Source organism: Polyodon spathula, chromosome 27 (genome assembly GCF_017654505.1).
Source record: "Polyodon spathula isolate WHYD16114869_AA chromosome 27, ASM1765450v1, whole genome shotgun sequence".
NCBI classification, from domain to species: domain Eukaryota; kingdom Metazoa; phylum Chordata; class Actinopteri; order Acipenseriformes; family Polyodontidae; genus Polyodon; species Polyodon spathula.
In genome coordinates, this window is record NC_054560.1 from 7,812,714 (window position 1) to 7,825,000 (window position 12,287).

Genomic DNA, 12,287 nt, shown 5'->3' on the forward strand with positions numbered 1-12,287 from the left:
CACACAGGGCAGTAAGGACATGGCACGCAGGCAAAGAAATAAAGCAAATGCATGCAATCGTCCGTAACTAAGCAACACAAAATGGGTGTGTGTGTAGTAATACAATTCAGTGACGTGCTGTAAAACTTAGGCTTGACGAAAGGTAAACCACCTGTTCTTTACATATCTTAACAGATTTAGGGCAGAATTGTCTTTTGATTTTACACACACACACACACACACACACACACACACACACACACACACACACACACACACACTATATTTACTTTTTTTTTTTGTTCCGTGAGACCGATTGGCTCCAGATGGAAACCTGCGCCCCTCCCTTACCGTGCAAGAGTCTGTGCCCCCCTCCATGAAGCCAGCGCAGATCATGTTGCTGGTGAGCCCGTTGCCGTAGGATTGCCGGCACTCTGACTGGCTGATGATATCGATCGAAGCCGTCTGTAACAACTTGGCTGTCGAGCCTGAGGGAGAGCAGAGAGGAAAGGGTTAATTGGGCTTCTGTCAGCCTTCAGTTTGCTTGTGCTGCATCTTGTCTTCAACAGCAAACTAAATCTAACTAAACTCCGTGGTGCCCCAGCCGCTGATGAAGCACTCTGTGTGTGTGTGTGTGTGTATATATATATATATATATTATAGTATATATATATATATTATTTGAAATCATCGTTAAATCTATTGGGGTACAGACCTAGTCATTTCGTATCTATTGTGTAGAACACTTTGTGAATACGAATTCAAAGTAAAATCATGGAAAGAGGTGATGGATGAGGGAGGGAGAGGGAAACGACGACGACAGGAAGTACACAACAAAACGGGGGGGGGGTGGGAAAGGCTTCCCCGGTTTGTGTGTGTGTGTGGTGCCCCCTTCTCCTCCCCTCTCCTCTCCATCCCGCTGCTTCCCCCTTTGTGAGTGCTGGCTCACCTCCCTCCCCCCCTCCTTTCCCTCCCGCTGCTTCCCTTTGTGTGAGGGCTGCCTCACCTCCCTCCTCCGTGGTGCCCCAGCCGCTGATGAAGCACTCGGTTCTCTCTGGGAAGCGGTGCCAGGGCGAGGGCAGGCAGACAGGCAGGATGGTGCTGTCGGGCGGGGCTGGCACTGAGAGCTCCACCAGCGCCACGTCCAGATCCATGCTGGTGCTGTTGTATCGGGGGTGAAGGATGATCCTCCGCAGGGTGACCCGGACCCCCCCCTTCCCAGAGGAGGCGAGCGAGCCCAGGCTGGCCGCCCAGCTTCTCGGGGCCAGTTTACTGCAGAGCAATGCAACACAGATACGGCTGAGCAGCTGGCACAAGATTATGACATGAAAAATAAAGCTAAGCCCTCCATTCCCAGCTCTCTAATTCTAGCATACTTTGCGAAGCAGTGTGCAGCAGTGAGCAGCCACTTCCTGTCGATCAGCGTGGCCCCGCAGAGGTGCGTGCGCTGGAACTGCAGGCTGACCTGCCATGGCCACTCCCCTCGCTGTGCGTTGACCCCGCCCACAATCTTCTGGAAGCCAATCACAGGCCTGTCCCCGCAGTCTGCAACAGGGAGAGCAGACCACACCCTTAGAAAAAGATTACCACTGCACTGTTTTTTTTTTTTTTTTTTTTTTTACCAATGCAGTTTTGCCATGCTTTTCCCATATACCATGGATGCATTTACCAGAGTTTACCCTGGTTTGCCATGCTTATTAGAATGCTTTACCATGCTTTCACTGGGCTTCATTACACTTTGCTGGGCTTTTACAATGGGAATCTTTTAGAAGGGAACTTTCAAAGATAAGAAATTAGCAACTAAATACAGTTTCTTGGTTCCTTCAACAGTCACCATCGTCCTATACCTGTACACTAAGATCTCACTCAGGTGTCAGCTCAATCTCACTCTGCTTGGGATGGTACTGAACTACACGGCACGATCAGTTTTGCACTGAGACCTGAGTGTGTCATGTACTGCAGTAAAGTCCCCTTGGTCAGTATATAACCGGTATGCAGCTGCTGCCACCAGTGGCAAGTTCTTTGTGAAAAGTGTCAGCCTGCTCACCACAGTTCTCCTCATCAGCCTCGTTGCCGCAGTCAATGAATCCATCGCACTCTGGGTTCACTTTACTGATGCACACATCCTTCTCACACAGGAAGCTGCTGGTGCAGTTTACCGCTGCCAAGAGAGAGAACACTCATTACAGTTTGTAAGGAAACTCAGTTCTGATAATGCACGTATTTGTGTGTGAAGGATTTAAACAGAATTATTCAGTGATCTGAAATGGCCATGTTCGTTGTCTGCTCCATTTGTAAAATGTACTATGATCAGTGGTGGCCAGGGGGCGCTGTGTTACCTGGTACGGTAGAGGGTGTCTTGGTGGTTGGAGTGGTAGTGGTAGTAGTGGCAGTAGTGGCAGTAGTGGCAGTCGCTGCAGTAAATGTTGGTGTCGAATTGATTTCTGTTTGGTTACTATGGCTGAGCATCCAGCTTCTCAAATATGTTACTCTGGAGTAGACCCCTGGGTTGTTGACCTCGGCACAGCCCATTCCCCAGCTCACAATGCCAGCCAGGAAGAAGCGACCCGGAGCCTCTTCACAAACCAGGGGGCCACCCGAATCACCCTGCAACACATGCAGACACAGAGCACAGCCGCGTTAGTCACGGGGCGACATGCACCTGTTCTCTGCAAAACTCAAATACAATGTAACAGTATATGTAACTCTTGTTACACACCATTCCTTGTCCTGTACAAAGGGTACTTGCTGTGTGAGATATGCTGCAGACAACAGCCTGTGATGGAACAGCTAACATGGACCAGCCTCAATTCCATTTCTCTTTACAGTGGTGTTATCACAAGTCGCTGAGCGCGAGATTTTTCTCACATAACGTTCTGTTTTCTAAAGAAACATCAGTAAATGAACCAACTCTAAAGCTTTCTTCATGATCATCATACTAACCAACATTTGTTCTGGCATGGACAGTGCTGCCTCGCTATTTCCTGATTTGATTATTGAGGAAACTGCTATGCAACGGGAGTCTTATTTCCATCCCTGCTCTGGCAAGGGCTTGGCGTACCTGGCAGGAGTCGATCTTGCCCTCCATGAAGCCTGCGCACAGCATGCGGTCGGTGATGGAGCCGCTGTAGGCAGAGGGAGCGTTGCAGAGTGCTGTGTCGATGATGGCCACGACCGCCTTCTGGAGAGAGTTGGGCAAGTGGTCTGTAAACCCACACAGGAGAGGGGCGACTTAACTTCAGTGGTTTTCAAGCACAGCAAAGCAAAATGAAGACACAGCACGCAGGATTTGGTGGGTAACAATTTGACACCATGGACAACCACAGTGACCTCCACAGCTAGACTCTTTGCAAGAGGGTGTATAATACGCTTATAAACATGTTTTGAAGGGCATTTTGTATAATTTACCGTACAGATAAAAAGTTTTTCACTTATTATATATATATATATATATCAATATTATATATATATTAATAATTCGGATACATTAATTAATGCCCATCCACGACAGTGACAAAATTGACCTGCGGATACTTTGGTGTGTGGTGAAGCTGGCAGGAAAAGTGGGAAGTACGCAGCTAACTTTGGCTGAATGTGCAGCTTGGCAGAAAAAAGTGGAAGTACGATGATCCACGTCACAGACTTCAACAAGCAGAAACCACTGAGAAAAACATCTAGTTGAAACCACGGTCGAAGAAGTATGTAACTTTGATTTGATATTGTGTAAACATGCAGTGCGACGGCTCTGGAAAGGGAACTCAAGCAGCAAGCCTGCTGACTCACCGTTGTCCTCTCTGAGCTGCCCCCAGCCGCTCACGGTGCAGCGCTTGCCCGGGGGGAAGCTGTGCGAGGGGGAGGGCAGGCACACAGGCTGGATGAGGGTCCCCAAGGTCAGCGGGGTCTCCAGTTCCAGCATGGCGACGTCATAGTCCGAGGTCTGGCTGTTGTACTGGGGGTGGCTGATGATGGTTTTGATGCGCAACTCCACCGCGCCGGACTCTGTGCCCGTGGCCAGGTTTGTCCCAAACAGGGCCTTCCAGCTCTTGGGGTCATCAAACCTACAGAACAGGAAAGGAAAGCAACACACCTTTCAGTGCTGAGAGCAGAGAGACTGGGATGCCCTGTGACCTACTGGTTAGAGCTGACAGACTGGGATGCAGTGTGACCTACTGGTTTGAGCTGACAGACTGGGATGCAGTGTGACCTGCTGGTTAGAGCTGACAGACTAGGATGCAGTGTAACCTGCTGGTTAGAGCTGACAGACTGGGATGCAGTGTGATCTAGTGGGGCGGGGTGAGTTGGTCTGGCTTGTTTTTGTGCTTGAGGAAATCAAATCTGTGCCCTCATTAGTAGAGATCTCCAGCAGCATGGATTGGTCCCTCACCTTTCGAAACAGTGAGCCGCAGTGACGATCCACCTCCTGTTGAGGACAGAGGCCCCGCACATGTGGTATCCTTTCTGCCTCAGACTCACTTGCCAGGGGAACTCCCCTCGCTCAGCGTCGATGCCCCCCACAATCCGGCTGGACATGGCGGGCCTGGTACCACACTCTAGAAAGAACCATCACAAAGGAGATCAGTTCGGGCAGGCTCTACAGTGTCTGGAAAACTATTGGGGGCATTATTTCTTTGTTATTTTACTATTCTTTAGCAGGGAAGATGAATCTGTGGTGAAAATTACAGAGAGATAGTTCCCGATGCTGCTTGCTAGACTCGCTCCAGACAGAGAGGGACACTTACTGCAGTCGGACTCATCAGACCCATCAGCACAGTCGGCTTTGTAATCACACTCAGGGTTCATCTTTAGGACACACTCGCTGTTCTGGCAGGTGAAGGTGCTGACAGGGCAGTTTTCTGTGGACGCAGACACACAGGCTGAGACACACACAGGCACTGAAACACACACAGTGAACAAACAGTAAAACACACACCGTGAAACACACACAGAGTATGACAGACACAGTGAACACGCACACAACAGAAAGCACACACAGTAAAAGTCCCTTTAAGGTGTTGACCTTTTAGTTTTGCGTGAGATTTCTAAGCAAATATTCAAATTGTTATTTTTTCAGTTTTTGCACACAAGCCTCACCACGTTGATGGCTGCTCAACAAGCTTTATAGATTTAATGATCTGTAACAATTCATTAAAAAACACATGCTTGGGAAAAGCCTGGTCATTACTTTTAACCACATGTGTGACTCACCTGAGCTCCCTATATTAAAGAAAGACTTTCCGCTCACTCCTGTGAAATAAAAAGACTATTATTAACATCAGAAGGAGCATTAAGAAGGTGCAGTAACTGTAAACATTTTTCTCGTGCCCCACAAAGCCATCTGAATCTAATAATCTAAGCAGCAGTGGACAAGTTACATTTCAATGTGGTTAGCCAGTACAATTTTACATACAAAAGGTCACTAATAATAGTGCAAGCCTGCCAAAATCCAGAGAGGTTACTTTTTTTTAATTGCACTGCAGGAGTGATCTGGGATCTGCTTACCCAGTAGGATGGCGGAGGTGATCTCCCCAAATTGTAAGACCCCCAAGGGCTGCTCCCGGAGAGAGGAGTCCAGGCCCAATCGCAGGGTATCCTGGGCAAAGAGCCTGGAGAAAGCGTGCACCCTGTCCACACTGAAGATTAGCCGGAAGGAAGCCGCCACACTGCCGTTATTGTCGCTGTAAGGACAGCATCACTGAGGAGGGCATTCGCAGAAAGGCATACGTACTTCCACTACAGTTATGTGTACTTGGCTTGCTGTTTATTTATTTTTTTGTAAAACTCCCTTTGCTTACCCATACTGTAGCATGTCTGTATCAACATAGTACTCTGCCACCGATGAAGCCAAGAAGATGTTTCTTATCTGGAACAGGAAAACCAAAACAATATTTCCTTAGTAGCAGGACCACAAGAGCAGAGTCAATGTTAGTCAACACCTGGATTGAGGTTTCATTGGTTCCAATTTCGATACAAAGACTTGACCTGGAATGGCCTTCTTCACCCTCTCCCTGCTCTACACTGTAGCCACACCCTTTCAGAACCCACCCCTCACCTTTCTCCTCAGCGCCGATGAAAGGACAACAGAATACGTCGACGTCTCGTCCTGTAAACTGGGAGCGTACGCGATGCCTCTCAGCTCCACGGTCTCAGAGTAACTGAGTTGCTGTTTAGCCACGTACGCTGCAAGAAAAGAAAACGACGGAGAGCTCCATAAATTCACACGATACAAGCTCCCAGGCGAGGGGACTCAATTCAAACACATTGGCCTCGCCTAAGGGAAAGGGGAAAGGTCGGCCGCAAAGAGAGTGAACGAGAGCCTCATCTGTAACTTCAAAATGTTCAATCAAAACAGAAGCTAGAGCTTATAAGAAAATAAGACACTTGGACAAATGTTTCTGCATGCAGTACACTGACGCGGACATGAGCTGAAACGATTGTCTACTTCTTATAAGTCCCGTACCAATCCGCCCACCAATAAGAGACAGTGAAATGCTTTGTACTAGTTATGCACTGGTATGTAGTGAAAGTAGCAAGTGACTATCAAAAGAGACAAATGAGAAGCTCTTCTCAATCTCGCTTGTTAAAGTTAAAAGATAGCACTTTGTAACAAATGTATGTAACGTTTTTTGGGGTGCTAAAAGGCACAACATATCAACAAAAAAGTAGAAAAATTTGTATTTTATTTACAAAGAACAATTTAATTAGAAAAGAAAATGTGTTTTGTGGCCATAGCCCCTCATCAGAGCAGCAAAGAGCACTCCTTTGATCTGAAAGATTGCCAGGATGCCGTCTACTCACCAATCACAATGCCGATGAAGGTGGCGACGGCTATGACAATCAGGATGATGGCTGCCGTCATCACCTTGCAGCAGAGCGTGTCTCTGAAGCTCCTTGGCAGCTCGTCGATCACCAGCTGCTTGTCCAGGTCCTTCTTCGGATCCATCGCGCTCCGGGGACAAATGCACTACACTCCACTGCCTGCTCCAGAAAATCACAAGCAGTTTGTTACCTGCTTTCCAACATAGATGGATCCCAAACTGAAATCAGACAGGTGGATTCCAGGACTAGAATGGGTCCTAGCTAAGGGTTCATATGTGTACCGGATCGCACCAGATCCCAGATCTGGTACCTTTTTAAATTTGAGAATTAACCAGTTTTCAAATGATGGATTCTATGAATAAAAAAAAAAAAGATTATTATAAGATTATGTTAAAACATGGTGAGGCAAAGCTGGGCATGACACCAACAAGCAGATGAGAACTTGAAGCATAAATGGGAGCTGCTGTAAATCAAAGTCACTACATTAGGTCTAGAATCAATTATAATTATAAGATCCAATACCTTTGTGTTTACAAATGAACCCATGGCCGTAGCCTAGCTGTAAGTCTTATTTTCTCCCGGGCTGCTCTGGAAAATAAGATTTAACTAGGGTTTAAGGGCAATTCCTTCTTGGATGAAGAGTAAAGGATCCAGGAACAGTGGCTGCAGTTAGACTGATTACAGAAGACAGGGTGAGCCTTCATTTATATAGAGCTTTCATGCATCTCTCATCTCCCAGTGTTGCGCACATCGTTAAACACCTATGGATCAAGACACTTCCTGTCCCTCCCTCTCTTGGGAAATCCAGTGCGTTTACATAGTGACAATTTTGCTACATACAGGTGGTCTTTCCTGAGCTCTGGCAAATAGAATGCATTCAAGCTTGCAGCTGAAGGACAATAACTCTCTTTAGCCCCACTGTCTTAACTATAGCTGCCTTATCTCTAACGAGGACCCTATTATTGGAGGCTCAGGTCAACCATGAATGGCCAGTTAGCTGCAGAAGACTACATCTTAATAGTGTACTGTTTCTATACAGTCAGAAAAAAGACTATGGTACAAACTATTGCACTGCATATTATGTTTTTTTTGTTCTTTTTTTGGGGGGACAGAACTAAGCTTTTTATTTGGGGTTGTTATAAGTTGTTAAAATTGTAAGTTTTACTGTGGTCTACCATGGTAAAAGCTTAGAAAACTTTAGTAAACTCTAGTAAAAGAAGAGATCAAACTAGACGATATAAAACCAATGTAAAAACTGGTACAAACACTGCAAAACACAAAGTTTAAAAGGATAATGGCAAAATAAAATGCAAAATGATTACAGTGCCTATTTCCTATGCGAAACTTTGGGGTTAGGAAAATACAATAGCCAAATAGTGTTTGTATCTTGGTACTTTTATTTTCGAAATGCATTTGTTGATCATTTATTATATTTTTTTATTTTGTAAAAGGGGTATGATTACTGCCGTTGCTGTGGTAACAGGACCTCCTTGAAATCGAATAAGAGGTTTAATAAATAAATAAACAAATAAATAAGCGACAGCTTAGACAATTTCAAAGCATTGGGGCAGTTTTCTAACACAAAACGACACTGCATAAATAAATAAATAAATACATAAATAAATAATAATATAATAATAATAATAATAATAATAATAATAATAATAATAATAATAATAATAATAATAATAATAATAATAATAATAATAATAATATCAAATTACATTGCAATGCACCTGCGTTAAATATCAATAATGAATAATTTGGCCCATTAATCAGAGACGAGTATTGTGTCAATGTAATGCAATTAGCTATAGTCCATATAGTTTGTGGAACTTGATAAATAGCAGATCGTCATGAATTCACGCACTCACTCGTTGTTGCCGAGTGCCGTGAGATAGCGTCAACAGGTTATTAAGAGTAAGGAATTCCTTCTCTTCAAAAGAAACAGTAGGTGAGAATCGTCCTCCTGGGGAAAGTCTTGCCGATTGACTGTTAAAGATTCCAGGGAGTTACTTTTGTTCTACCTGTAAGTGGGCGTGCATACCGTTACAGCAGCAGGACCGTGAGGTAGTGTTGAACTGGCCTCTCCAATACACCGAGACCCCACGCACCCCACTCCAGATCACTTTAGTTAGCAATTCCAACTGCACCACGAATTTATCTACTAGAAGAGTCGAAAAGTTTAAAAAAAAAAAAAAAAAAAAGCTTGATTTAAAAAAAAAAAAAAAAAAAAAAAAAAAAAGCTTGATTTAAAAAAAAAAAAAAAAAAAAAGGATTTTATTTTGTTACCATAGTTATTTAGGTTTTAAGGCACTAAGTTAATTCTCAGTCATTTTACCTTTTCTTGTGCAGGTATTTCCATTTTCAAACCCATTCATATAACAAGAATGTCTTTTTCCCCCCAGTCATATCTTTTAACAGGATCAGATTAAGGTATATATATAATACACTAGCTTTCGAGACCATTGCATACATCTTCTTCCGATTAAAAAAAGCTTCCTCAAGCAAACAAAACTAAATTAATAAATACATTACTTCTAAGCACTGGTACCGCATAGTTTAGCCTTTTCTACAACCATTCAAGCAAAATCAGGTAGCAACTGGGATCTAATGAGGGGTAACAAGGATCCAGCACTACAGGCTGTCCCTGATACAGATACAAAAAAAAAATAATCTTCTAGTTTTTACATATATGGAAGATGCAAATACATGACAGCCTCGTTTGAAGATACCATTTTTTCCCATGTAAAGCAATGGAAAAAAAAAATAAATTATATGTCCAAAATTACTTTCTCCCAGTTATTTTCAATATGTCTTGCATGAAAGTCTAAAAGACATCATAGTGTAGGAATACTATGCATCAGGAAAGCTTGACAAAGGAAATCAAGCATGGAACACTGTACCAGCATGGCATTACATGGCAAAAAATCTTTTATTACTTATGTAACAGGAGCATTTAACCAGAACAACTCAACACCCTTTATTGCAGATGAAATGATAATCCCTCTCTCACTGATCTTCAGAAGAGCTGTCTTGCATCTGTTTGTTAAACAGTGCAACTAAACTAACTCAACCTGAATAAACAAAATCAACAGGTGTTATTATCATTGAATCCCAGTAATGTGCCCTGCTATTGTGTCTCAGAATCCAAGGATCAAACACACCCCTAAAGCACACAGTCAGTGGGAGAGGTGGGAGGGATTCAGCTCAATGCATGACTGTCACGTTTTCAATTACTAAACCACACACAAGGGGGTCACATAGGGGGTCACACTGGGGGCTGGAACGACTAGTTTTTGGTCCTTGCTTATCTACAGCCTCCAAGGCAGCTGTGTAAACAAGGTGGTCTCACCACTGCATTCTGGTACAGCGTTCAACCGCTGCAAGTGCATAATGAAGGAACCGCTACAGCATGAACAGGGGCTCAAATTAAAACCAATCTGTGACACTTTGCAGGAAGGAAATTTTGTGGTTGGCCAAATCGTCTGCTCATTGTAGCGAAAGGAGGCCCAGCTCCCTCAAAGGCTTTACCCTGGCTTTAGCGGACGCAGCCCTTTTTTCCTGGCGACGCCCAGTAGGTTTCAAGATAGAGAAAAACTACAGCAATGTCACGCTCTGTTTGCAGGCAAGAAGTCCTGGAGGTCTATTCCAGGTTAAACTGGTATAATGAATCCTCTGCTTCAGGACCTGGAGATGGAGGATTAATTGTTTCAATTTAACAATTAAGATCACGGTTGGAATGAACAGCCTGCACACATGTGCGTTACAAGGGCGTCCGTGCAACTTAACAATACATCTTTATACTGCGGTCATCCTTGCAAAATTGATTTTTTTTACCTGATTTTGCAATGACCCTTTCATTTCAAGCTTGGACACTGGAGTGTTTGCTGTCCGCTGTACTTTATGCTATGCAGTGCAACAGTGCTACAGATTGTCCTTCATTGCTAAAACACAATCCATCTAATGGAATTCTCACCAGAAAAAGAAACATAAAAGGGTGTACAGTATTCCATCCTAAGGTTCCATTTCAGTATTAAATATACTGGGATGCTGGGAATCTGTCTTTATATTGGTCTGAACCAGTGCCATTTAATGCATAGCTAACAGCTACAGTGTATTTTTGCACTGGAATGCTTTAAAGGAAACTGTATGCACTGCAGCTGCATCTCCAAACTCAGTCTGGTTGTGAGGGAATGGTATTTGCCTGAGACTGGAGGGACGAAGCTGTTTTTCAGAGGTCCATCCCCAGTGGCAGGCTCAGAGTGGCGGCAGTTAGAATGACAAGCCCTTCTTTACTTGGGTGCAGGGAAAGCGCTTTGAACCTGTAATCGCTGCATTACTTGCCAATGTGAGCGGAGGCAGGTTTCAAGATCCCAATCAAGACAGGGGTAGCAGAGTGCAGTACAAAGAGGGGAGTGCCTGCTGGTCTTAAAGACAACATTTACTAAAATGCTTATCTAGCCTTACAACAAGTACAGTAGACAGTTCATATATACCGTTTCGCTCATGTAACTTGATAAGTCATTCACCTTAATGCAGTGGAATATACCAATAATAAATGATTAAGGCTAAAGCTATTGAAAGGACAGTGCTACCTTCCTGTTGACTTCATAAAGGTAACATGTATCAGAAGCCCAGCTATTTAGCCTGGTCATACTGGTTCAAAAACAAATTAAATTAAAAAAAAGATAGAACATTTAATACCAGGAACAAAATTCCATTGCACAGGGGGCATAACAACTAAATACCTGGGCACTGAAAGCATGAGTAAAACATTTAGAATAACGAAGAACACCACAAGGGTTAGACAGTGTTGAAGACTGGAGTGTTGAAAAGTTAAAAATGCCTGCTTGCAGATTATACACCCTGATCCCTTTAGCTCCACTGCTGTAGACCTCACCCAGTTAGGAATCTCCCTATAGCCAGGATAACCTGCGAATGGCTGTTAGGAACTATTTCGTTGTTTGTGTTCTTGGAGATCCTAGCAGACATATAGAAGAAGTGCTGGGGATTCGCCATTAAACCTTCAAATCAGTGCATTGGGACACAGTATTTACCCAGGGCAGAGACGCACCAAGTATAGCAGGCATAGTCATGTTTACTCCAGAGCTCATTTCAAACATTTATGAAAACCTTGTGCTCTTGAGATCAAATGGCTCGTCTACAGCTACACTGTAACAAGTTTTCAAAACAGGCTGTTTGTTTCTTACCAGTAGAAGTTGCACACTACACCATCAATCTGCAATACAATGACCAGCGGCCTCCTGTACAGTAGCTTGCCAGTGACCAAGGCTTTCATGAGCAACATCTGAGCACAGGTCAGCGAGGAGAACTAAAAGAGAATTTAAAGCCCTCTGCTTGAATAAAGCACAATTTCGAACATTTCTGTTGTGGCACAGCACATTGTCCTTACTTCTAGGACTAGGACTGAAACTTAATACATTTTAAAAGTAAAAGCAATTGGAAATAAAAATCTCTACACATTGCAG

At 43.9% G+C, this 12,287-nt stretch overlaps 1 protein-coding gene across 1 annotated transcript in view; it reads right to left on the reverse strand.

Annotated features, from left to right (window-relative positions):
* The window catches only part of LOC121301196 (transmembrane protease serine 9-like), a 12,270-nt gene extending 3,854 nt beyond the window's left edge, over positions 1-8,416 (reverse strand). Inside the window, exons 1-14 of the mRNA XM_041230339.1 lie at positions 6,775-8,416; positions 6,029-6,156; positions 5,772-5,839; positions 5,479-5,654; positions 5,185-5,223; positions 4,719-4,832; positions 4,364-4,529; positions 3,763-4,037; positions 3,041-3,183; positions 2,319-2,586; positions 2,027-2,140; positions 1,356-1,524; positions 986-1,251; positions 251-467 (exon numbers count right to left, since the gene is read on the reverse strand). Of these exons, the coding sequence (XP_041086273.1) occupies positions 251-467; positions 986-1,251; positions 1,356-1,524; positions 2,027-2,140; positions 2,319-2,586; positions 3,041-3,183; positions 3,763-4,037; positions 4,364-4,529; positions 4,719-4,832; positions 5,185-5,223; positions 5,479-5,654; positions 5,772-5,839; positions 6,029-6,156; positions 6,775-6,919 (2,288 nt within the window). The 5' untranslated portion in view covers positions 6,920-8,416. The remainder of the gene's footprint in view (positions 1-250; positions 468-985; positions 1,252-1,355; positions 1,525-2,026; positions 2,141-2,318; positions 2,587-3,040; positions 3,184-3,762; positions 4,038-4,363; positions 4,530-4,718; positions 4,833-5,184; positions 5,224-5,478; positions 5,655-5,771; positions 5,840-6,028; positions 6,157-6,774) is intronic.
* Between the last annotated feature and the right edge of the window lie 3,871 nt (positions 8,417-12,287).